We start from the raw sequence: 26805 nt of genomic DNA, 5'->3' as shown, positions 1-26805 counted from the left end.
GCGTTAGGCGTGCGGCAAGTGGTTAAAACTGCAGCAACTTTACACACACCCAAAAACGCTTTCACTATTCCCCTCTAATTTATCAACTGGTAAAGTGCATCACTGTATCACTTTAGTCTTGTTGGGGGTCAAAGGGATCTCAAATTGACAGGCCACATGTTCTACCATATGCAGCAACAGTCAACGAGCAGTAATCTCAAAGGACAGATGCAAAGAAAGTCATGTAGCACTGACTGCAAACTATACTCCTTCCTAAAAAACCATTCCACGAAAGTGTTGAATGTCTCAAAGTACAAGAATTAAATAAAGCACCCTATTGGTAGGCAGCAGTCTACAATATTGTTGTTAACCAACTGACCTGCTGTATACAGGTGGTGAGTCAAATTAAATGTCAAGGTAGCTCCAAAAAAGGTCCCACCATGCACCAATGTCTTCATAATAGTTTTTTTTCTGCTGCCTCTGGGTGGAGACTGCCTTATTCACAATTGCGTAAACTAAACACTGAGTTTTTAGAGGAGAATTTGATTTTAAAACCAAAATGAAAACCCTAGCTGAACAAGGTTGTGGCAGCCTTAATAGGGTTTTCACCAAGATAAGGGAGAATGGCTAGTAGTTTCACTGGCATATTTATGCCAGAATCCCTAAGGTAACAGGGATGCTCTTGACACACTTGTCTTGACTGTTCCTACCGCACGTAGCACATTCGTGCTTGACCCAACAGAAGGAAATTGCCAGCATCACATGTGTGCAGATTGACCATGGCATGATTCGGGCATGGAGGCTGCACCCAAATACAAAAATACTGGGGTGGTGCTATGTCTACAACTGTAAGTTGCATTCAGAGGGCAATATCTATATGATCCCAGCATTGTTCATCATAACAAAGTCCTACCATGCCCCCACAGGCCTGATATACCTACGGTATTAAAGGGATTCTGTCACCAGGTTTCACCCCTGTCAGCTAAACATATGCTGATGTTCAGGGCCTCATCACGATTCCTAATGTGGGCTTATAAATGTGATCTGTGGGCTTATTTTGCTAAAAAACAGCCTGTCACTCAAAGAAATAAGCTGCCCAAGGGGATGTCAAGCGATGCAAGGTGCCCGCCGCACCCACCGCCATTCGTGCCCACTGCCCAGCGCCACCTTTCCAGACTTTTGCGCCGCCTCCTAATCCTCTGTGCCGCCTCTCGCTCTCCCTCCCTCCCCCCTCCTCCTGCTGCAAGATCTCGCGCGTGCGCACAGGGCTCTGAGAGGCTGGCGCCAGAGTGCAGGTCATACAGGGGGCTGTAAGAAGCCAAATGGAGAAGTCCACACGGGCGCATCAGGCAGAGCCCTGTGCGCACGCGCGAGATCTTACAGCAGGAGGAGGGGGGAGGGAGGGAGAGCGAGAGGCGGCACAGAGGATTAGGAGGCGGCGCAAAAGTCTGGAAAGGCGGCGCTGGGCACGAACGGCGGTGGGTGCGGCGGGCACCTTGCATCGCTTGACATCACCTTGCATTTCTTTGAGTGACAGGTTAGTAAAAGCTGTTTTTTAGCAAAAATAAGGCTACGGATCACATTTATAAGCCCACATTAGGAATCGTGATGAGGCCCTGAACATCAGCATATGTTTAGCTGACAGGGGTGAAACCTGGTGACAGAATCCCTTTAAATACATGTAGAAGAACAATGCTAAACAGCTTTATGGAGCCTTTTCCTCAATAAAACCCTTTAGAATCATGAATGCTTGAAGACAGTTATAAAAAGGTATGTGGTATAAAACAGTACCTATACCTCATCTCCTCCACCTTTTTACTTTAACCAGACTTCCCTTTCGCTAAATTAAACTTTTCAAGGGGAATCATGGAAAAAAATCTTCAAGTATTTGTCCTTCCAGATGTTCACCCACTTCCTGTTTAAAATGAGCAAACTGAAACAGACAAACTTTGCTCCACGCAGGGCTGTCCAAAGGCACCAACATTTCCTGGACTGGGTGGTGGCCATTGTGCCAATAGTTTCATCTCCCACACAGATGCCAACTGTGGAACTCTGATCCTGTGACTGAAAGAGCACTGCACAAAGGAACTGGCCTCGGATGACCTGCCAGGAACTGGGCAACCACTTATCCTGTCTCTTGCAAGCTACTTTCTATGAACATTGGGGTATTCACACCCACGCCACTCACACCAGACAAGACATTAGGGGAAAAAGAGAGAAACAGATACAGGCTCACGACACTTGGGATGGACGCAGGAACAGCCATTATGCCAGACTCCAGATCAAATGTGAATATATCCTAAAAAGAAATTCTGCTATAATGGAAGTGCCTATAAAGAAGATACTTGTTTTATAAAGTTTTGTTGCATTTAATAGAACTGTGTCTTAATCTTCTGTGGAGGTTAGTTGTACAAATGGTAGGCAGTCGACAGGATTGGATGCAACATAAGGGTTTTACTGGAAAACAAACACAACAAAAATTGTTCCAACAGGATGGCTTGGCTTCAGCCCATCAAAGTTTAGTCACATAAAGCACTTATCTTCAGCCCTCATGTGTCATATAACAGTTACATTTTTAAACAGGCAGAAATACAGGAGTCACCTTTGTGCAGAGTCTTGTCTTTTCCCTTCTCTGGAACACTGTGAAGAGGAATGCTCCCAAGTCCTCTGCAGACCAACACACTGACAGTGTGTCTTTTAAATTAGCTTCCAGCTGGGTGAGGTGGTGACACACGAAATGGAGTATGGGAGTGACCTTCCCACCCAAACTCTTCAGTCACTCCTAAATCCCGGACCCAAATTCCAGCTACCACAAACTCAGCGATCTAACATCACTGGTTGCCATTTACCTCTGGGATTTACATCACTGAGAGCAGCATCTGCCATCTTAACTGACAAGTCCGGCGAGGCACAGGTAAGTCCTTACCTGTGCCGGTGCGCGAGCCGGTCTGAAATGAAATGCGGTCTCCGGGTGCAGGAAGTTGCAAGTACGGCCCCCGGAGGCTGTTCTCGGAACTGCCTGCTCCCGGAGACCGCATTTCATTTCAGACCGGCTCGCGCACAGGCACAGGTAAGGACTTACCTGTGCCTCGCCGGACTTGTCAGTTAAGATGGCAGATCGCATGTGTTCGCTGGCGAACACTGCGAACTGGCCATCACAGATGGTGACATCTGTCTAAGGCCTCCTGCACACGAACGTGTGCGCCCGTTGCCGTATTGCGGACCACATTTGCGGATACGCAATACACGGGTGCCGTTCCGTGGGCATTCCGCATCATGGATGCGGACCCATTCACTTGAATGGGTCTGCAAATCCGGAGATGCAGAATGGTGCGGAACGGAAGCACGGAACGGAACCCTACGGAAGCACTACGGAGAGCTTCCGTGGGGTTTCGTCCCGTACTTCCGTACCGCAAAAATATCCTATCTTTTTGCGGAACGGCGGATCGCGGACCCATTAAAGTCAATGGTTCCGCGATCCACTGAGGCGGCCACACGGTGGGTGATCGTGCATTGCGGCCCGCAATTTCCGCAGCACGGCAACGGGGCGAACACGTTAGTGTGCATGAGGCCTAACATGTATGGCCAGCCTTAGTACCAGCTGTGTCCAGTCATTACTGCTTCAGTGCAACTCAGGCTTCATGCACACAAGTATGGCCATATTTCGGTCTGCAAAATACGGATATCTTCAATCAATAGAAATGACTATTCTCATCTGCAATGGAGAAAAGAATAGGATACATTCTAGAATTTGTGGAAAGGTCACACGGAACCCTAAAAAATGCCATTTATACAAGGCCCCACAGAAATGAATGAGTTGGTGTGTGTTAGTCACCGTTTGGTTGCGTTACTATCAAGGAACAGAAAAACACTGCAAGCAGCGTTTGTTTGTCCAGCATCGGATGCGGAGTAAGAAGTCAATGGTGCTGGATCCGTCATGGCTATTTTAGAGAAAATACAACCGGATCTGTTCAGAACGGATACAGCCGGTTGTATTATCATAACAAAAGCGTTTTTGCAGATCCATGATGGATCCGCAAAAAACACAGATGTCAAAGTTGCCCTAGCTATTCCTTTTCAAATGTTATATGCTACACAGGGGTGCACCTCGCCTTTCTGCTGCCTGAGGCGAAAACTGAAACTGCGCCCCTCCCTTCCCTATGCCAATTTCTTAAAGGGAACCTGTCATCAACTTTATGCTGACCTCACTGAGGGCAAGATAAAATAGTGACAGAAATGCTGATTTCAGCGGTGTGTTACACATCAGCTAATAGTAAGTGGTTGCCAAGAACCAGCATCATAATCATTACAGCCCAGGCCTTGAAAAGAGTCAAATCTACCTGAGAAGAGTCCTGGTTATTCATAATCTCCTGCTCTCCTCACCCATCTGCTGATGATTGGCAATTGTCTCCTAGAGAGAATGGGAGAAAACGAGGTATAAGACTGTCAATCATCAGCAGGTGGGAAGGAGAGCAGGAATTTATGAATAACCATGACTCTTCTCAGATGGCCGTGACTCTTTTCCAGGCCCAGTCTGCAATGTTTGTGATGTTGGTTCTCGGCAACCACTTACTTTTACCTTATAAATGACAGACCGCTGAAATCAACTCTCCTTTCTCTACTTTATTCTGCCGTTAGTATGGGCAGAATAAAGTTGATGACAGGTTCCCTTTAACCTAACCCCTTCCCTTCAGCCCATGGCCCTTCGGTTGCCCATCTCTTGCCCCTACCTGGTGCTGCCTGAGGCGATTGCCTTACCTGGCCTCATTGGTGGTGCACCCCTGACGCTACAGATGTGACAAAACGCAAGTGAAAAATTGATAAATAATAGGCAAAGTGACAGTTTAAGATTTAGTTTTCATCCCTGAAGGCACTTTCATTGCCAAAATGAAAATGAAAATAAAAAGCACCACCTACTGTTGATTTTCTTTTCATTTCACTGATTGTCTTTTCATTTTCAGGCTGTGCAATATTTCAATAATTGTTAATTAACCCCCTCCGGACCGCCTAACGCAGGATTGCGTTGTGGAGGTCGGTCGATTCATTCCTCCTTGACGCGCCGGCGCGTCATCTCGCGAGACGCGAGATTTCCTGTGAACGCGCGCACACAGGAGGGCGCGTTTACAGGATCGGAAGGTAAACGAGCTGATCTACAGCCTGCCTGCAGCGATCATTCGCTGGCAGGCTGTAGATGCAATTTTTTTAACCCCTGAAAGGTATATTAGACACTGTTTTGTTAACAGCGTCTAATATACCTGCTACCTGGTCCTCTGGTGGTCCCTTTTGCTTGGATCGACCACCAGAGGACACAGGCAGCTCTCTAAAGTAGCACCAAACAGCACTACACTACACCCTTCCCCCCCTGTCACTTATTAACCCCTTATTAACTCCTGATCACCCCATATTAGACTCCCTGATCACCCCCCTGTCATTGATCACCCCCCTGTAAGGCTCCATTCAGATGTCCGTATGTGTTTTGCGGATTCGTGGATCCACGGATCGGATCCGCAAAACACATACGGACGTCTGAATGGAGACTTACAGGGGGGTGATCACCCCATATAGACTCCCTGATCACCCCCCTGTCATTGATCACCCCCCTGTAAGGCTCAATTCAGACGTCCGTATGTGTTTTGCGGATCCACGGATCCGCGGATCTGCAAAACACGGACACCGGCAATGTGCTTTCCACATTTTGCGGATCCGCACATTGCCAGAACTATATAGAAAATGCCTTTTCTTGTCCGCAATTGCGGACAAGAATAGGACATGTTCTATAGGCTCTACAAAAAACGCAGTGTTCGCCCGATCAGGCCTGATCTTGCGTTCAGTCTGCCCCACCGCAGTGACAGCAATTTATTTTTTCTGATCACTGCAAAAACACAGTAAAATCGCTGCGGCGCTATAAAAAGATCACTTTTGAGGGGCATGGCGAGTTCATAGAAGATTTTATTTTTTGTCACAAGTTAAAGGAAATAGATTTTTTTTTATTTTTTTTTATTACAAAGTCTCATATTCCACTAACTTGTGACAAAAAATAAAATCTCACATGAACTCACCATACCCCTCACGGAATCCAAATGCGTAAAAAATTTTAGACATTTATATTCCAGACTTCTTCTTACGCTTTAGGGCCCCTAAAATGCCATTCTCATTGGAATTTGGGCCCCTTTGCGCACCTAGGCTGCAAAAAAGTGTCACACATGTGGTATCGCCGTACTCAGGAGAAGTAGGGCAATGTGTTTTGGGGTGTCTTTTTACATATACCCATGCTGGGTGAGAGAAATATCTCTGTAAAATGACAACTTTGTATAAAAAAATGGGAAAAGTTGTCTTTTACAGAGATATTTATCTCACACAGTATGGGTATATGTAAAAATACACCCCAAAACACATTGCCCTATTTCTCCTGAGTACGGCGATACCACATGTGTGACACTTTTTTGCAGCCTAGGTGCGTAAAGGGGCCCAAATTCCAAAGAGTATCTTTATGATTTCACAGGGCATTTTTTGTGCATTTGGATTCCAGACTTCTTCTCACGCTTTGGGGCCCCTAAAATGCCAGGGCAGTATAAATACCCCACAAGTGACCCCATTTTGGAAGGAAGAAACCCCAAGGTATTCCGTGAGGGGTATGGTCAGTTCATGTAAAATTTTATTTTTTGTCACAAGTTAGTGGAATATGAGACTTTGTAAGAAAAAAAATTAAAAAAATAAATCATTTTCTGCTAACTTGTGCCAAAAAAAAATAATTCGATGAACTCGCCATGCCCCTCACAGAATACCTTGGGGTGTCTTTTTTCCAAAATGAGGTCACATGTGGGGTATTCATACTGCCCTGGCATTTTAGGGGCCCTAAAGCGTGAGAAGAAGTCTGGAATCCAAATGACCTCCTAAAAGATTCTCATTGGAATTTGGGCCCCTTTGCGCATCTAGGCTGCAAAAAAGTGTCACACATGTGGTATCGCCGTACTCAAGAGAAGTAGGGCAATGTGTTTTGGGATGTCTTTTTACATATACCCATGCTGGGTGAGAGAAATATCTCTGTAAAATGACAACTTTGTATAAAAAATGGGAAAAGTTGTCTTTTACAGAGATATTTATCTCACACAGTATGGGTATATGTAAAAACACACCCAAAAACACATTGCCCTACTTCTCCTGAGTACGGCGATACCACATGTGTGACACTTTTTTGCAGCCTAGGTGCGTAAAGGGGCCCAAATTCCAAAGAGTATCTTTACGATTTCACAGGGCATTTTTTAGGCATTTGGATTCCAGACTTCTTCTCACGCTTTAGGGCCCCTAAAATACCAGGGCAGTATAAATACCCCACAAGTGACCCCATTTTGGAAAGAAGAAACCCTAAGGTATTCCGTGAGGGGTATGGTGAGTTCATGTCAAATTATATTTTTTGTCACAAGTTAGTGGAATATGAGACTTTGTAAGAAAAAAAAAAAAAAAAAAAAACATTTTCCGCTAACTTGTGCCAAAAAAAATAAATTCTAGGAACTCGCCATGCCCCTCACGGAATACCTTGGGGTGTCTTCTTTCCAAAATGGGGTCACTTGTGGGGTATTTATACTGCCCTGGCATTTTAGGGGACCTAAAGTGTGAGAAGTAATTTGGAATCCAAATGCCTAAAAAATGCCCTGTGAAATCCTAAAGGTGCTCTTTAGAATTTGGGCCCCTTTGCGCACCTAGGCTGCAAAAAAGTGTCACACATGTGGTATCGCCGTACTCAGGAGAAGTTGGGCAATGTGTTTTGGGGTGTCTATTTACATATACCCATGCTGGGTGAGAGAAATATCTCTCTAAAATGACAACTTTGTATGAAAAAATTGGAAAAGGTGACTTTCAGAGAGATATTTCTCTCACCCAGCATGGGTATATGTAAAAATACACCCCAAAACACATTTCCCTACTTCTTCTGAGTACGGCGATACCACGTGTGTGACACTTTTTTGCAGCCTAGGTGCCCAAAGGGGCCCAAATTCTAAAGAGCACCTTTAGGATTTCACAGGGCATTTGGATTCCAGACTTCTTCTCACGCTTTAGGTCCCCTAAAATGCCAGGGCAGTATAAATACCCCATAAGTGACCCCATTTTGGAAAGAAGACACCCCAAGGTATTTCGTGATGGGCATAGTGAGTTCATGGAAGTTTTTATTTTTTTTCACAAGTTAGTGGAATATGAGACTTTGTAAGGAAAAAAAAAATAAAAATCATAATTTTTCGCTAACTTGTGACAAAAAATAAAAACTTCTATGAACTCACTATGCCCATCAGCGAATACCTTATGGTGTCTACTTTCCGAAATGGGGTCATTTGTGGGGTGTTTCTACTCTCTGGGCATTGTAGAACCTCAGGAAACATGACAGGTGCTCAGAAAGTCAGAGCTGCTTCAAAATGCGGAAATTCACATTTTTGTACCATAGTTTAACTATAACTTTTGCGCAAACCAAAAAATATACACTTACGCATTTTTTTTTATCAGACATGTAGAATATTAAATTTAGAGAAAAATTTATATAGAAATGTCGTTTTATTTGAAAAAATTTACAACTGAAAGTGAAAAATTTCATTTTTTTGCAAAATTTTTTTGATTAATAACAAAAAAAGTAAAAATGTCAGCAACAATGAAATACCACCAAATGAAAGCTCTATTAGTGAGAAGAAAAGGAGGTAAAATTCATTTTGGGTGGTAAGTTGTATGACCGCGCAATAAACCGTGAAAGTAGTGTAGTGCAGAATTGTAAAAAGTGGTCTGGTCATTAAGGGGGTTTAAGCTAGGGGAGCTGAGGTGGTTAAACATAGGCGGGGCTAAAACAATGAAACAGTGCACAGAAGCATGGCAAACATTTTGTTAGAAACGAGATAATGAGGTTGGCAAATTGCTGAGATAAAGATTATATATTATTTAAATGTGAAGTGATATTAGACAGACTTGGTGATATCAGAGCTTTCACCAACATGGAGGTGGATACTGTTGTGTACCAGAATTCACTAGCAGCGATCCTCGGCTCACTGTGTGAGGTAGTCTGCTGTAACCCAGCGCCCTGCCCCCACTCCAGTGCCGCTAAGGTCTACTTTAGTAATTCTGCAACCGACTTTGCTATTTATTACCTAGACATGCAGAGAGGTGTCATTTTGCAGGTTATTCCATTTTCATTTTGGCACTTAAAAGGGCATTCAGGGCTGAAAACGAATGGGGTCATTTATCAAACTGGTATAAAGTAGAACTGGCTTAGTTGCCCATAGCAACCAATCAGGTTCCACCTTTCATTTTTGAAACGTCCTTTGGAAAATGAAAGGTGGAATCTGATTGGTTGCTATGGGCAACTAAGCCAGTTCTACACCAGTTTCATAAATGACCCCATAAATCTTAAACTGTCACTTTGCCTTTTATTTATCCATTTTGCATTTTGTCACATCTGTAGCATATCAGTTGAAAAAGAAAAGCTAAATGTATATTGCATTTTCATTTAAATTTTGAAATTTATTATCCAGTTCATGAAGAAATTGCAAAACCAAAGTAAAGTTTGAGTTTTCTTTTCTCTTTCGGGTTTTTTTAATTTTAGATTTTACCATTTAAATACCTGTATGGTAATGAAAATGATAGGACAAAGCTTTTTTAATTTTATTTTAATATTTTCACAAATTATCCATGCTTGAGTTAAAAAATAAATTGCATATTAAATTATTTCATATTTTTAATTTTGTCATGACGTTTTTACATATGTGGAAAAAATATATTTTCACAAAGATATTAGCATTTTCATTTTATTTTTGGCTGGATTTGCCTCCCATGCAAGGAAAAAGGTTGGCTACAAAAAGAATGATTCTATTCACATCAATCTCCAAAATGGTTAGGAATTGTAATTCAAAATCTGTTAGAAAGTTGTGGAACTTACAGAAGTCAGATTGATCCCTTTCCTTGTGCAGGGGCTACCACTGTGCCGGCAGGGGCTCTCGGAATGTTGCTGAGTGGTGTGCTGATGAAGAAGTACAAGTACGGATTGCTGTCAGCCTCTAAGTTGGTCTTCATTACCAATCTTGTGTCCTACATTTTGTTTTTCGCCGTTTTCTTTATTGGCTGTGAGAACCCTGAAGTGGCGGGGATGACTGTGTCTTACAACGGGTAGGTTCCAGGGTTATTATAAAGATGGGTTAGGGGGGCACATAATGAGGGGGTGCTGAGCTCTGACATCTTTATTGTATCTTAGGAACAAACTGGACACATTAGGAGGCAACCAGCTCTTCTCCAACTGTAACAGCAACTGTAGCTGCTCGACCACAAAATGGGATCCAGTGTGCGGAGTGAATAATATCACCTACATGTCAGCATGTCTGGCCGGCTGCAAATCATCCACAGGATCTGGAAAGAGCATAGTGAGTGATAAAAAATTATAGCAATAATCAGTTCAGCATGTATTATAATCTGTGCTCAGGTATCTAATTATCAGTGTCATGTATACAAAGCACTGTGATGTATACAATGAGTGTATAATAATCAGTGTGATGTGTGTAATAACGAATGTGCATAATAATCAAGGTGATATGTATCAGGTGCATAACATCAAAAGTCTGGTTCCCATAGCAAATTTTTGAACAACTTTCCCCACAAACCCCCTTTCCAAAACTAGTCAAAACTGCCCACGCTCGGCATACAACCACCCATCATGTAGAAAATATGACAATAAAAAACTTACTATTGCTGGAGAGGAGAAGGAGTTGAGAGTTTACCTTGCAGGATACCACCTAGGCCCTGTGGCCCCTTCACAGTAATTATTCCCCCTTCAAAGTAATGATGTCCCCTTAATGCCCCATTCACAATGGAATGCTCCCGTAGTGCCCCCACACAGTATGATGCTCCCTTAGTGTCCCTAATGGTAATGTTCCCTTAGTGCCTCACACAGTAGTTGTACCCCCACACAGTAGAATGCCCTCTTAGTGCCCAAACAGCAGAATGCCACCATAGTGACCCCACACAGTAGTTATGTCCCTTTGCTTCCCCGTTACAGTAGTGCTGTCTCCTAAGTGCCCTGTTACAGTACTGCTGGCTCCTTAGTGCCCCCCTTACAGTAGTGTTGACCACTTAGTGCCCCCCTTACAGTAGTGTTGACTCCTTAGTGCCCCCTTACCATAGTGCTGCCCTTGCAGTGTTAAAAAATAAATAAATACTCACCTATCCCCGTTCCTCCAATGAATGGAACACATCATGTTGTCCCCAGCATGCGCATGCAGTGACAACATCACACTGGCTGAGCTGAGTATGGGAGCGCATAGACTAGGGGAATGATCTCACACGTCACTGCATCATCTCTACTGCTGGGGAGAGAACACGCCAAGGAATGAGGCCAGGGCAATAATGGATGACAAACACATCAGCCATATCCGGGTCCAAGTCCGGTTGTTGTATCTGTCAATCATTACAGGATTCGCCAGTCAGTACACACACAGTAATCTTTACTGCTAATGTGGGCCCCTAAGCCACTACGTTGGTAGTTCTGCCCCTCAATGGCAGATTACAATAGGGCCATTTTGGGCAGCCACCCAGGGCCACTTCAACACTGATAAATCTATATTTATTACACTGAAGGAAAAAGAAGCTAGAAGATATCAGAAGTGGCAACAAGGCAGTTATCACAGAGACAAGGTAGGGAGTGCGGTTAGAAGGGTACAGTCTGCACAGGCACTGACTGGCAGCAGCAACAGTCATTACAACAGCACAGGTGCTCACTGGCTGGCTGTACTCTGACCAATTGCAGTTCTGGTCTCATTGGGCTGTCCCTGGTGGTAAATGAGAGAAGAAGTATGATTGGCTGCCAGCTGGTGACATTTTGAAAGTAGTGAGCTGTAGAGCATGAGTGCTAGAGGGAAGGCAATACAAAAACTAAAGGAAGGAATCGAGTTCCAGTCTAAACATTCATTCATACCAGAGAAAGTCCTACTGGGCCATTGTGCTGGTACAGTATGTGATCTGTCTGACACTATTTTGTAGGTTTATTCACTTACAAAATGTCTGCCTGTTTAAACTGTATGTTTTACGCAGGTAAGTTGTCATATGCACCAACAAAAGATGGTCCCATCCGTTAAAACATATGGGCTAGCCTTTATAATAAGGCCTCTTTCACACGGGTGTCGCGTGTGAGGGCCGGACAAGATGCGGGTGCGTTCCGGGAAAATGTGTGATTTTTCCGCGTGAGTGCAAAGCGTTTTATGATGGACCATGTGGTGATGGACCATGAGATGGACCATGTGATGATCGCAGTGACGTCATCAAAGGTCCTTTAGCCAGGTCCTGAAAAAAGTAGAAAAAAGAGGAGATCCGCTACGCAATCAAGTGGATGGGGTGAGTTATATTTGTTTATTATTTTTAACCCCTAAATGGACATTTTACTAATCATTCTGTATTAAGAATGCTATTATCTTCCCTTATAACCATGTTACAGTCAGGTCCAGAAATATTAGGACATCAACACAATTCTAACATTTTTGGCTCTATACACCACCACAATGGATTTGAAATGAGACGAACAAGATGTGCTTTAACTGCAGACTGTCAGCTTAATTTGTGGGTATTTACATCCAAATTAGGTGAACGGTGTAGGAATTACAACAGCTTGAGTATGTGCCTCCCACAAGTAATAGGACAATTGGTTTCTCTGCTGTTCCATGGCCAGGTGTGTGTTATTCCCTCATTATCCCAATTACAATGAGCAGATAAAAGGTCTAGAGTTCATTTCAAGTGTGCTATTTGCATTTGGAATCTGTTGCTGTCAACTCTCAAGATGAGATTAAAAGAGCTGTCACTATCAGTGAAGCAAGCCATCATTAGGCTGAAAAAAGAAAACAACCCCTTCAGAGAGATAGCAAAAACATTAGGCGTGGCCAAAACAACTGTTTTGAACATTATTAACCACTTAAGGACCACAGGTTTATACCCCCCTAAAGACCAGGCCCTTTTTTACAAATCGGCACTACACTACTTTCACCGTTTATTGCTCGAACATGCAACTTACCACCCAAATGAATTTTACCTCCTTTTCTTCTCACTAATAGAGCTTTCATTTGGTGGTATTTCATTGCTGCTGACATTTTTACTTTTTTTGTTATTAATCGAAATTTAACGATTTTTTTGCAAAAAAATGACATTTTTCACTTTCAGTTGTAAAATTTTGCAAAAAAAACGAGATCCATATAGAAATTTTGCTCTAAATTTATAGTTCTACATGTCTTTGATAAAAAAAAAATGTTTGGGTAAAAAAAAAATGGTTTGGGTAAAAGTTATAGCGTTTACAAACTATGGTACAAAAATGTGAATTTCCGCTTTTTGAAGCAGCTCTGACTTTCTGAGCACCTGTCATGTTTCCTGAGGTTCTACAATGGCCAGACAGTACAAACACCCCACAAATGACCCCATTTCGGAAAGTACACACCCTAAGGTATTCGCTGATGGGCATAGTGAGTTCATAGAACTTTTTATTTTTTGTCACAAGTTAGCGGAAAATGATGATTTTTTTTTTTGATTTTGTTTTTCTTACAAAGTCTCATATTCCACTAACTTGTGACAAAAAATAAAAACTTCTATGAACTCACTATGCCCATCACGAAATACCTTGGGGTCTCTTCTTTCCAAAATGGGGTCACTTGTGGGGTAGTTATACTGCCCTGGCATTCTAGGGGCCCAAATGTGTGGTAAGGAGTTTGAAATCAAATTCTGTAAAAAATGACCAGTGAAATCCGAAAGGTGCTCTTTGGAATATGGGCCCCTTTGCCCACCTAGGCTGCAAAAAAGTGTCACACATCTGGTATCTCCGTACTCAGGAGAAGTTGAGGAATGTGTTTTGGGGTGTCATTTTACATATACCCATGCTGGGTGAGATAAATATCTTGGTCAAATGCCAACTTTGTATAAAAAAATGGGAAAAGTTGTCTTTTGCCAAGATATTTCTCTCACCCAGCATGGGTATATGTAAAATGACACCCCAAAACACATTCCCCACCTTCTCCTGAGTACGGCAATACCAGATGTGTGAAACTTTTTTGCAGCCTAGGTGGGCAAAGGGGCCCATATTCCAAAGAGCACCTTTCGGATTTCACAGGTCATTTTTTACAGAATTTGATTTCAAACTCCTTACCACACATTCGGGCCCCTAGAATGCCAGGGCAGTATAACTACCCCACAAGTGACCCCATTTTGGAAAGAAGACACCCCAAGGTATTCCGTGAGGGGCATGGCAAGTTCCTAGAATTTTTTATTTTTTGTCACAAGTTAGTGGAAAATGATGATTTTTTTTTTTTTTTTTTTTCATACAAAGTCTCATATTCCACTAACTTGTGACAAAAAATAAAAACTTCCATGAACTCACTATGCCCATCAGCGAATACCTTGGGGTCTCTTCTTTCCAAAATGGGGTCACTTGTGGGGTAGTTATACTGCCCTGGCATTCTAGGGGCCCGAATGTGTGGTAAGGAGTTTGAAATCAAATTCTGTAAAAAATGACCTGTGAAATCCGAAAGGTGCTCTTTGGAATATGGGCCCCTTTGCCCACCTAGGCTGCAAAAAAGTGTCACACATCTGGTATCTCTGTATTCAGGAGAAGTTGAGGAATGTGTTTTGGGGTGTCTTTTTACATATACCCATGCTGGGTGAGATAAATATCTTGGTCAAATGCCAACTTTGTATAAAAAAATGGGAAAAGTTGTCTTTTGCCAAGATATTTCTCTCACCCAGCAGGGGTATATGTAAAATGACACCCCAAAACACATTCCCCACCTTCTCCTGAGTACGGGGATACCAGATGTGTGACACTTTTTTGCAGCCTAGGTGGGCAAAGGGGCCCATATTCCAAAGAGCACCTTTCGGATTTCACAGGTCATTTTTTACAGAATTTGATTTCAAACTCCTTACCACACATTTGGGCCCCTAGAATGCCAGGGCAGTATAACTACCCCACAAGTGACCCCATTTTGGAAAGAAGAGACCCCAAGGTATTCGCTGATGGGCATAGTGAGTTCATGGAAGTTTTTATTTTTTGTCACAAGTTAGTGGAATATGAGACTTTGTATGAAAAAAAAAAAATAAAAAAAAAATCAGCATTTTCCACTAACTTGTGACAAAAAATAAAAAATTCTAGGACCTTGCCATGCCCCTCACGGAATACCTTGGGGTGTCTTCTTTCCAAAATGGGGTCACTTGTGGGGTAGTTATACTGCCCTGGCATTTTCCAGGGGCCCTAATGTGTGGTAAGTAGGTAAATGACCTGTGAAATCCTAAAGGTGCTCTTTGGAATATGGGCCCCTTTGCCCACCTAGGCTGCAAAAAAGTGTCACACATGTGGTATCGCCGTATTCAGGAGAAGTTGGGGAATGTGTTTTGGGGTGTCATTTTACATATACCCTTGCTGGGTGAGAGAAATATCTTGGCAAAAGACAACTTTTCCCATTTTTTTATACAAAGTTGGCATTTGACCAAGATATTTCTCTCACCCAGCATGGGTATATGTAAAATGACACCCCAAAACACATTCCCCAACTTCTCCTGAGTACGGCGATACCAGATGTGTGACACTTTTTTGCAGCCTAGATGCGCAACGGTGCCCAAATTCCTTTTAGGAGGGCATTTTTAGACATTTGGATACCAGACTTCTTCTCACGCTTTGGGGCCCCTAGAATGCCAGGGCAGTATAAATACCCCACATGTGACCCCATTTTGGAAAGAAGACACCCCAAGGTATTCAATGAGGGGCATGGCGAGTTCATAGAATTTTTTTTTTTTTGGCACAAGTTAGCGGAAATTGATATTTTTAATTTTTTTCTCACAAAGTCTCCCGTTCCGCTAACTTGGGACAAAAATTTCAATCTTTCATGGACTCAATATGCCCCTCACGGAATACCTGGGGGTGTCTTCTTTCCGAAATGGGGTCACATGTGGGGTATTTATACTGCCCTGGCATTCTAGGGGCCCTAAAGCGTGAGAAGAAGTCTGGAAAATAAATGTCTAAAAAATTTTACGCATTTGGTTTCCGTGAGGGGTATGGTGAGTTCATGTGAGATTTTATTTTTGACACAAGTTAGTGGAATATGAGACTTTGTAAGAAAAAAATAATAATAATTCCGCTAACTTGGGCCAAAAAAATGTCTGAATGGAGCCTTACAGAGGGGTGATCAATGACAGGGGGGTGATCAATGACAGGGGGAGTGATCAATGACAGGGGTGGTGATCAATGACAGGGGGGTGATCAATGACAGGGGGGGTGATCAGGGAGTCTATATGGGGTGATCACCACAGTCATTGATCATGCCCCTGTAAGGCTTCATTCAGACGTCCGGATGCGTTTTGCGGATCCGATCCATCTATCAGTGCATCCGTAAAAATCATGCGGACATCTGAATAGAGCTCTACAGGGGGGTAATCAATGACAGGGGGGTGATCAGGGAGTCTATATGGGGTGATCACCACAGTCATTGATCATGCCCCTGTAAGGCTTCATTCAGACGTCCGGATGCGTTTTGCGGATCCGATCCATCTAATAGTGGATCCGTAAAAATCATGCGGACGTCTGAATGGAGCTTTACAGGGGGGTAATCAATGACAGGGGGGTAATCAATGACGGGGGGTGATCAGGGAGTCTATATGGGGTGATAACCACAGTCATTGATCATGCCCCTGTAAGGCTTCATTCAGACGTCCGGATGCGTTTTGCGGATCCGATCCATCTATCAGTGCATCCGTAAAAATCATGCGGACATCTGAATGGAGCTTTACAGGGGGGTGATCAATGACAGGGGTGTAATCAATGACAGGGGGGTGATCAGGGAGTCTATATGGGGTGATAACCACAGTCATTGATCACGCCCCTGTAAGGCTTCATTCAGACGTCCGGATGCGTTTTGCGGATCCGATCCATCTATCAGTGCATCCGTAAAAATCATGCGGACATCTGAATGGAGCTTTACAGGGGGGTAATCAATGACAGGGGGGTGATCAGGGAGTCTATATTGGGTGATCACCACAGTCATTGATCATGCCCCTGTAAGGCTTCATTCAGACGTCCGGATGCGTTTTGCGGATCCGATCCATCTATCAGTGGATCCGTAAAAATCATGCGGACATCTGAATGGAGCTTTACAGGGGGGTAATCAATGACAGGGGGGTGATCAGGGAGTCTATATGGGGTGATCACCACAGTCATTGATCACGCCCCTGTAAGGCTTCATTCAGACGTCCGGATGCGTTTTGCGGATCCGATCCATTTATCAGTGGATCTGTAAAAATCATGCGGACATCTGAATGGAGCTTTACAGGGGGGTGATCAATGACAGGGGTGTAATCAATGACAGGGGGGTGATCCGGGAGTCTATATGGGGTGATATCCACAGTCATTGATCACGCCCCTGTAAGGCTTCATTCAGACGTCCGGATGCGTTTTGCGGATCCGATCCATCTATCAGTGCATCCGTAAAAATCATGCGGACATCTGAATGGAGCTTTACAGGGGGGTAATCAATGACAGGGGGGTGATCACCACAGTCATTGATCATGCCCCTGTAAGGCTTCATTCAGACGTCCGGATGCGTTTTGCGGATCCGATCCATCTATCAGTGCATCCGTAAAAATCATGCGGACATCTGAATGGAGCTTTACAGGGGGGTAATCAATGACAGGGGGGTGATCACCACAGTCATTGATCATGCCCCTGTAAGGCTTCATTCAGACGTCCGGATGCGTTTTGCGGATCCGATCCATCTATCAGTGCATCCGTAAAAATCATGCGGACATCTGAATGGAGCTTTACAGGGGGGTGATCAGGGAGTCTATATGGGGTGATCACCACAGTCATTGATCATGCCCCTGTAAGGCTTCATTCAGACGTCCGGATGCGTTTTGCGGATCCGATCCATCTATCAGTGGATCCGTAAAAATCATGCGGACGTCTGAATGGAGCTTTACAGGGGGGTAATCAATGACAGGGGGGTAATCAATGACAGGGGGGTGATCAAGGAGTCTATATGGGGTGATCACCACAGTCATTGATCACGCCCCTGTAAGGCTCCATTCAGACGTCCGTATGCGTTTTGCGGATCCGATCCATCTATCAGTGGATCCGTAAAAATCATGCGGACGTCTGAATGGAGCTTTACAGGGGGGTAATCAATGACAGGGGGGTAATCAATGACAGGGGGGTGATCAGGGAGTCTATATGGGGTGATCAGGGGCTAATAAGGGGTTAATAAGTGACGGGGGGGGGGGGGGGTGTAGTGTAGTGGTGCTTGGTGCTACTTTACTGAGCTACCTGTGTCCTCTGGTGGTCGATCCAAACAAAGGGGACCACCAGAGGACCAGGTAGCAGGTATATTAGACGCTGTTATCAAAACAGCGTCTAATATACCTGTTAGGGGTTAAAAAAAAACACATCTCCAGCCTGCCAGCGAACGATCGCCGCTGGCAGGCTGGAGATCAACTCTCTTACCTTCCGTTCCTGTGAGCGCGCGCGCCTGTGTGCGCGCGTTCACAGGAAATCTCGGCTCACGCGAGATGACGCCTATTGGCGTTAGCGTAGCCTGGGGGAGCCGCCGCAATGACGCCTTTCGGCGTTAGCGTGGCGGCAAGCGGTTAAAAAGAAGGAATGCATCGGTGAGCTCAGCAACACCAAAAGACCCGGATGACCAGGGAAAACAACTGTGGTGGGTGACCGAAGAATTCTGGCCAACTGTTGTGAAGAAAACACCCTTCACAACAGTTGGCCAGATCAAGAACACTCTCCAGGAGGTAGGTGGATGTGTGTCAAAGTCAACTATCAAGAGAAGACTTCACCAGAGTGAATACAGAGGGTTCACCACAAGATGTGAACCATTGGTGAGCCTCAAAAACAGGAAGGCCAGATTAGAGTTTGCCAAACGACATCTAAAAAAGCCTTCACAGTTCTGGAACAACATTCTATGGACAGATGAGACCAAGATCAACTTGTACCAGAGTGATGAGAAGAGAGGAGTATGGAGAAGGAAAGGAACGGCTCATGATCCTAAGCATACCACCTCATCAGTGAAGCATGGTGGTGGTAGTGTCATGGCGTGGGCATGTATGGCTGCCAATGGAACTGGTTCTCTTGTATTTATTGATGATGTGACTGCTGACAAAAGCAGCAGGATGAATTCGGAAGTGTTTCGGGCAATATTATCTGCTCATATTCAGCCAAATGCTTCAGAACTCATTGGACGGCGCTTCACAGTGCAGATGGACAATGACCCAAAGCATACTGCAAAAGCAACCAAAGAGTTTTTTAAGGGAAAGAAGATGAATTTAATGCAATGGCCAAGTTAATCACCTGACATGAATCCGATTGAGCATGCATTTCAATTGCTGAAGACAAAACTGAAGGGAAAATGCCCCAAGAACAAGTAGTAACTGAAGACAGTTGCAGTAGAGGCGTGACAGAGCATCACCAGGGATGAAACCCAGCGTCTGGTGATGTCTATGCTTTCCAGACTTCAGGCTGTAATTGACTGCAAAGGATTTGCAACCAAATATTAAAAAGTGAAAGTTTAATTTATGATTATTATTATTATGTTCCATTACTTTTGGTCCCTTAACAAGTGGGAGGCACATATGCAAACTATTGTAATTCCTACACCGTTCACCTGATTTGGATGTAAATACCCTCAAATTAAAGCTGACAGTCTGCAATTAAAGCACATCTTGTTCGTTTCATTTCAAATCCATTGTGGTGGTGTATAGAGCCAAAAATGTTAGAATTGTGTCTATGTCCCAATATTTATGGACCTGACTGTATAAGGGAAAATAATAAAGATCGTGTCCCCATCCCGATCGTCTCCTAGCAACCATGTGTGAAAATTGCACCGCATCCACACTTGCTTGTGGATGCTTGCGATTTTCACGCAGCTCCATTTACTTCTATGAGGCCTGCGTTGCGTGAAAAACCCACAATATAGAACATGCTGCGATTTTCATGCAATGCACAAGTGATGCGTGAAAATCACTGCTCATGTACACAGCCCCATTGAAGTGAAAAGGTCCGGATTCAGTGCGGGTGCAATGCGTTCACCTCATGCCCGTGTGAAAGGGGCCTAACCTTTTTTGCCAGTACTTTTATATTGATGGCCTGTCTTCAAGGAGTGTCATCCCCTGATTATCAGCTGTTCAGGAGTAGCTCTGGGTTGGAAATATAGTGGCCAAAGCTTGTTACTAGAGATGAGCGAGTCACCGAATTTTTGGGAAAACTTAGCTTCGATCCGAATTTATTTGTGGCGAATTATGTTAATATACTGCTATTTCCTGGCTGCAGAGAGCCTTTATAGTGGTGTAGAACACTGTGCCTTGCAGTAACACGCATAGGGAGTCTGCTGTGGTAGTAAAAATAATACTGCCAGTATGACATGCAGTTGACAGGCGTCACTCTTAGCATCACTGCATACTTCACTTATATTTGGGCAGTCACGGGGCCAATACTGACCAAATAACTGAAGTATCAACTCAGCCTTACAGGTAGCTGTTAGCGTCAAGAAGAAGCGCACTTCTTTTACACCGTCGTCAACTTATTCCACATAGATGTCTACAGAACCTGTTCTATTAAACGCTTATACAAAATTCTGTAAAAATCATCTGTAATAGCCCACTATTCCCCAAAAAGTTTTTATCTGTTTCTTCGTAAGTGGACGTGGCCAGGTTTGAATTGCTTCAACTTTGTTGATTTGAAGTTTAATCAAACCTCTCCCTACTACATAACCCAGATATTTGGCCTCTTCCATACCCAGTGCACATTTTTTGGGGTTTATGGTGAATCCTGCTGTTCATAGGGAATCTAGTATGGCTTGGACTTTAACCAAGTGACTCTCCCAATCTTGGCTAAAGATGACAATATCATCCAGGTACTGTATGCAGCTGCATACTTTTTGTGAGGGCCTAAGATCCTGTCCATAGCTCTTTGGAATATAGCTGGGACACCTTGTAAACCGAAGGGCATCCTTACATATTGGAAACACCCCTCAGGCATGGAAAAAGCAGTTTTTTCTTTAGCGTCCCTTGATAGAGGGATTTGAATATACCGAGTAGGACTTAACCTCACAATGATTTCGTCCACTCTTGGCATAGGGTAGGCATCAAACTTCGAAACCTCATTGAGTTTTCTATAGTCATTACAGAACCGCCATTCTCCAGATGGTTTTGGTACCAATACTATCGGACTGGACCACCCACTCCGGAACTCCTCAATCACTCCTAGCTCTAGCATCCTTTTGATCTCTTGTGACATGACTTCCTTACGGGCCTCAGGGATTCTATAGGGTTTTATGTTTACCCGAACATGTGTTTTTGTTCGAACCTCATGCTCAATAATATTAGTGAGGCCTGGCAAATCTGAGAACAGGTCCCTATTCTATTGTAACAGTTCCTTGCATTGCTGTTTTTGTAAATTGGACAGAGTCTCTCCAATTGTGACATCCTGACTGTTACTTTTTGCCTCTACCATCAAACAGGTTGTTTCAAGGGTGTTTCTATCTTTACATGGTTTTAACAAGTTCACATGATACAGCTGGATAGGTTTTCTTTTCCTAGGTTGGTGAACCCTGTAGTTAACTTCCCCAACTTTCTCAACAACCTCATAAGGCCCCTGCCATTTGGCTAGGAATTTGCTTTCCACAGTGGGTACTAAATCTAGTACTCAGTCCCCTGGACTGAACTGCCTTACCTTGGCTGCCCTGTTATACACTTGAGCTTGGTTATCTTGAGCCCTCAGGAGATGTTCTTTTACTATGGGCATGACCTTAGATATCCTCTCCTGCATTTGTGCAATGTGTTCAACCACACTTTTATAAGGGGTAGTCTCCTTTTCCCAGGTTTCCATCGCCTCATCCAGCAACCCCCTGAGGGTGCCGAGCATATAATAGTTCAAAAGGTGAAAACACAGTGGAGATTTTAGGAACCTCTCTAATAGAAAGAGTAGGTACGGTAGGAGACAGTCCCAACATACTCTTAAGTGTTTTATTGAATTGTTCTACTAGACCGTCTGCGGATGATATACTGATGTTCGCAGTTGTTTAATTTTCAACATCCGACACAACTCTTTCACGACCTTAGACATGAACGGTGACGGTGTTCCCTGATCAGTTAATATCTCTGAAAGGTATGCCCGTTCTAGCAAACATCTGGAACAACTCTCTCGCTATGTTTTTCGACCAGGTATTCCTTACAGGGACTGCTTCCGGGTATCTGGTGGCATAGCCTACTACCACCAGAATATACTGCTGACCTCTAGCTGACTTTACTAGGGGACCTACGAGATCCATTGCAATCCGTTGAAACAAGACTTCAATGATTGGCAGAGGGACCAAGGGGCTTTTGAAATGTGGGACAGGGGCTGTCAACTGGCAGGTGGGACACGATTGGCAATAGTCTACTATTTCCTTGTAACACGCCGGCCAATAGAATCTCTGCAGGATGCGTTCTTGGGTTTTACCTGCCCCCAAGTTTCCCCCTAAAACATGAGAGTGGGCCATACCTAATACTAAGTGTCGATATGGACCAGGTACCAGCAGTTGTTCCACTACTTCATCCCTACCTTTGGTCACTATATAACAGATTATTATTTATGGTGAAGTGGGGAAACTTATTATCAGCCCCGGGACTTTGGGCAACCCCATTCGTTACTCATACATTTTCCCGGGCACCTTTTAAAGTAAGATCCCTGAGCTGTGCAGCTCCAAAATTATCCCGAGACACCTCAAGATCAAGAAAATTGGTCGCAGGGGTTAATTCCTCGTTCTCATCTCCTAACATCACGGCTAGCGGAGACTCCGATATCACCCCAAGACACACCATTACCTTTCCCAACACATCACTACTAGAACACTCAGTACTTGTCAGTCTCATCGGGACCTCAGCTTTAGCCCAAAGGTCCCAGAACAGTGGAAAGTCTCTTCCCAGTATCATCGGGTGCAGTAAGTCCTTTACGACTCCCACCTCATGCTGTATAGTACCACACGCAGTGTTTATGGATACCTGAGCAACCGGATAATCTCTGGTGTCTCCATGGATGCACAACACTCCCACATGCTTTTCAGGGTTTAATATGTGAGGCACCATGGACGTTATCAAAGTGACCAAACTGCCGGAGTCCAGAAGGGCAGCCACCATGACACTGTTCACGGTCACTTGACTCACCTGGGGTTCTTTCGGGCTTGGGTAACTGCACTGCACACAGGATGTGCAAAAAGGGAATAATGTTGGCCCACACTGCACTCCATGGACTCGGTAGACAAAGGGCAGTGTGATGCTATATGTCAAGGAGCCTGACACCTCCAACAGATAATGGGGCCGGCCTGGACTCTGGTTTCGGGCTCCAACTTCTCCTTGATCTTGGTTTTCCAGTTGGGAGTAGATTGTAGTCCTTTCTTGGGGAACCCTGTTCCATTTTTAGAGCCGCGATATGGCTGTCTCAAACCCGCCAGATTTTCCAGGGAGTCATCCATGCTGATATACCTTTCTACGTGGCTCACCAATTCGTTAGCAGTCTGGGGGTTTCCATGGGCAAACCAACATTGTATGGGTTTTGGCAGCGTATGGAGGAACCGATCCATCACCACTTTTTCCACCATTTGAGCTGGGGAGGATGAGTCTGGCTGCAACCATTTTTGTACGAGGTGGAACAGATCGAACATTTGTGACCTGGGAGGATTGTCTTGGCAAAACTCCCAGCAAGAATTTCCGCTTTTAACTTACTGTATTCTTACCGACCATCCATGATTCTCCCCTCTAGGTATATATATATATATATATATATACACTGCTCAAAAAAATAAAGGGAACACTTAAACAACACAATGTAACTCCAAGTCAATCACACTTCTGTGAAATCAAACTGTCAACTTAGGAAGCAACACTGAGTGACAATCAATTTCACATGCTGTTGTGCAAATGGGATAGACAACAGGTGGAAATTATAGGCAATTAGTAAGACACCCCCCAATAAAGGAGTGGTTCTGCAGGTGGTGACCTGACCACTTCTCAGTTCCTATGCTTCCTGGTTGATGTTTTGGTCACTTTTGAATGCTGCCGGTGCTTTCACTCTAGTGGTAGCATGAGACGGAGTCTACAACCCACACAAGTGGCTCAGGTAGTGCAGCTTATCCAGGATGGCACATCAATGCAAGCTGTGGCAAGAAGGTTTGCTGTGTCTGTCAGCGTAGTGTCCAGAGCATGGAGGCGCTACCAGGAGACAGGCCAGTACATTAGGAGACGTGGAGGAGGCTGTAGGAGGGCAACAACCCAGCAGCAGGACCGCTACCTCAGCCTTTGTGCAAGGAGGAACAGGAGGAGCACTGCCAGAGCCCTGCAAAATGACCTCCAGCAGGCCACAAATGTGCATGTGTCTGCTCAAACGGTCAGAAACAGACTCCATGAGGGTGATATGAGGGCCCGACGTCCACAGGTGGGGGTTGTGCTTACAGCCCAACACCGTGCAGGACGTTTGGCATTTGCCAGAAAACACCAAGATTGGCAAATTCGCCACTGGCGCTCTGTGCTCTTCACAGATGAAAGCAGGTTCACACTGAGCACATGTGACAGACGTGACAGAGTCTGGAGACGCTGTGGAGAACGTTCTGCTGCCTGCAACATCCTCCAGCATGACCGGTTTGGCATTGGGTCAGTAATGGTGTGGGGTGGCATTTCTTTGGAGGGCCGCACAGCCCTCCATGTGCTCGCCAGAGGTAGCCTGACTGCCATTAGGTACCGAGATTAGATCCTCAGACCCCTTGTGAGACCATATGCTGGTGCGGTTGGCCCTGGGTTCCTCCTAATGCAAGACAATGCTAGACCTCATGTGGCTGGAGTGTGTCAGCAGTTCCTGCAAGACGAAGGCATTGATGCTATGGACTGGCCCGCCCGTTCCCCAGACCTGAATCCAATTGAGCACATCTGGGACATCACGTCTCGCTCTATCCACCAACGTCACGTTGCACCACAGACTGTCCAGGAGTTGGCAGATGCTTTAGTCCAGGTCTGGGAGGAGATCCCTCAGGAGACCGTCCGCCACCTCATCAGGAGCATGCACAGGCGTTGTAGGGAGGTCATACAGGCACGTGGAGGCCACACACACTACTGAGCCTCATTTTGACTTGTTTTAAGGACATTACATCAAAGTTGGATCAGCCTGTAGTGTGTTTTTCCACTTTAATTTTGAGGGTGACTCTAAATCCAGACCTCCAAGGGTTAAAAAATTTGATTTCCATTTTTTTTTTGTGTGTGATTTTGTTGTCAGCACATTCAACTTTGTAAAGAACAAAGTATTTCAGAAGAATATTTAATTAATTCAGATCTAGGATGTGTTATTTTTGTGTTCCCTTTATTTTTTTGAGCAGTGTATATATATATATATATATAATATGATCAGTGTAATGCCTATCATAGTCAGTGTGATGTGTATAATAATCAAAGTTATATACTGATCAGTGTGAGGTATATAATAATCAGTGAAATCGGTATGTATACAGTAATAATCAATGTTTTGTATATTATAACCAGATAATGCTTTGGGTTGTTACAGGTTTATCAGAACTGCTTGTGTGTTGAATCCATGGGCTTCCCGTCAGTAAATTCATCCGTAACACTTGGCTCGTGTCCTCGTAGTGGCAACTGTGACAAAATGTTCATGGTCTATGCCATCACACAAACCTTCACTACTTTTATATTTTCAATCAGTGGAACTGCCTCCTATGTCATTGTCCTCTGGTAAGTTGCCTTGATTTATTCTTTACAGATAGAATTTATGAAGGACATTTTCCTGGTAGCTGGAAAGAAAAAAAAACTATCGGTACCTACATTTACAGGGAGAGTCAGGCAGGCAACAATTTCTGTGCTATACCACTTACTGGAATAGAAAAGCAAGTGGTTCTGGCTCAATGTACCAGTACCTAAGGTACATCATTACAGGGAGAGACAGGGAGGAAGTACTATCAATACCTACATCATTACAGGGAGAGACAGGGTGGCAGTATTATCAGTGCCTATATCATTTACAGGGAGACAAAGGGGGGTGATAGTACTATTAGTACCTACATCATTTACAGGGAGAGACAGGGTGGCAGTACTATCAGTACTTACACTACATAATTTACATGAAGAGTTAAAGAGGGGCCTGGATGTATTTCTGGAGTGTAATAATATTACAGGTTATAGCTACTAGAGAGGGGTCGTTGATCCAGGGAGTTATCTGAATGCCTGATTGGAGTTGGGAAGGAATTTTTTTCCCCTAAAGTGGGGAATATTGGCTTCTACCTCACAGTTCTTTTTTTTGCCTTCCTCTGGATCAACTTGCAGGATAACAGGTTAACCTGGATAGACAGGTGTCTTTTTTTGGACTTATAAACTATGTTACTATGTTAGACAGAAAGGCAGTACTATTAGTACCAACATGATTTACAGGGAAAGACAGGGAGGCAGTACTATCAGTACTAATATGATTTACAGGGAATGACAGGGAGGCAGTGCTATCAGTACCTACTTCATTTACAGGGAGAGACAGGGTGGCAATACTATCAGTACCTACATCATTTACAGGGAGAGACAGGAAGGCAGTGCTGTCAGTACCTACATCATTTACAGGGAGAGACATGGTGGCAGTACTATCAGTACCTACATCATTTACAGGGAGAGACAGGGTGGCAGTGCTATCAGTACTTACATCATTTACAGGGAGAGACATGGTGGCAGTACTATCAGTACCTACATTATTTACAGGGAGAGACAGGAAGGCAGTACCATCAGTACTTACATAATTTACAGGGAGAGACAGGGTGGTAGTAC

General features: G+C 44.1%; 1 protein-coding gene across 3 annotated transcripts in view; it reads left to right on the top strand.

Moving 5' to 3' along the window:
* The window catches only part of LOC121005272 (solute carrier organic anion transporter family member 1C1-like), a 175281-nt gene that overhangs the window by 112021 nt on the left and 36455 nt on the right, over positions 1 to 26805 (top strand). For all 3 annotated transcript variants that reach the window (XM_040437923.1, XM_040437907.1, XM_040437915.1), the window contains exons 11-13: positions 9924 to 10119; positions 10205 to 10370; positions 25547 to 25731. In XM_040437923.1, the coding sequence (XP_040293857.1) occupies positions 9924 to 10119; positions 10205 to 10370; positions 25547 to 25731 (547 nt within the window). The remainder of the gene's footprint in view (positions 1 to 9923; positions 10120 to 10204; positions 10371 to 25546; positions 25732 to 26805) is intronic.

Source organism: Bufo bufo, chromosome 1 (assembly GCF_905171765.1).
Source record: "Bufo bufo chromosome 1, aBufBuf1.1, whole genome shotgun sequence".
Taxonomy (NCBI): Eukaryota; Metazoa; Chordata; class Amphibia; order Anura; family Bufonidae; genus Bufo; species Bufo bufo.
The sequence above is the reverse complement of the archived record's forward strand: the minus strand, read 5'-3'. Positions and strand labels throughout refer to the sequence as shown.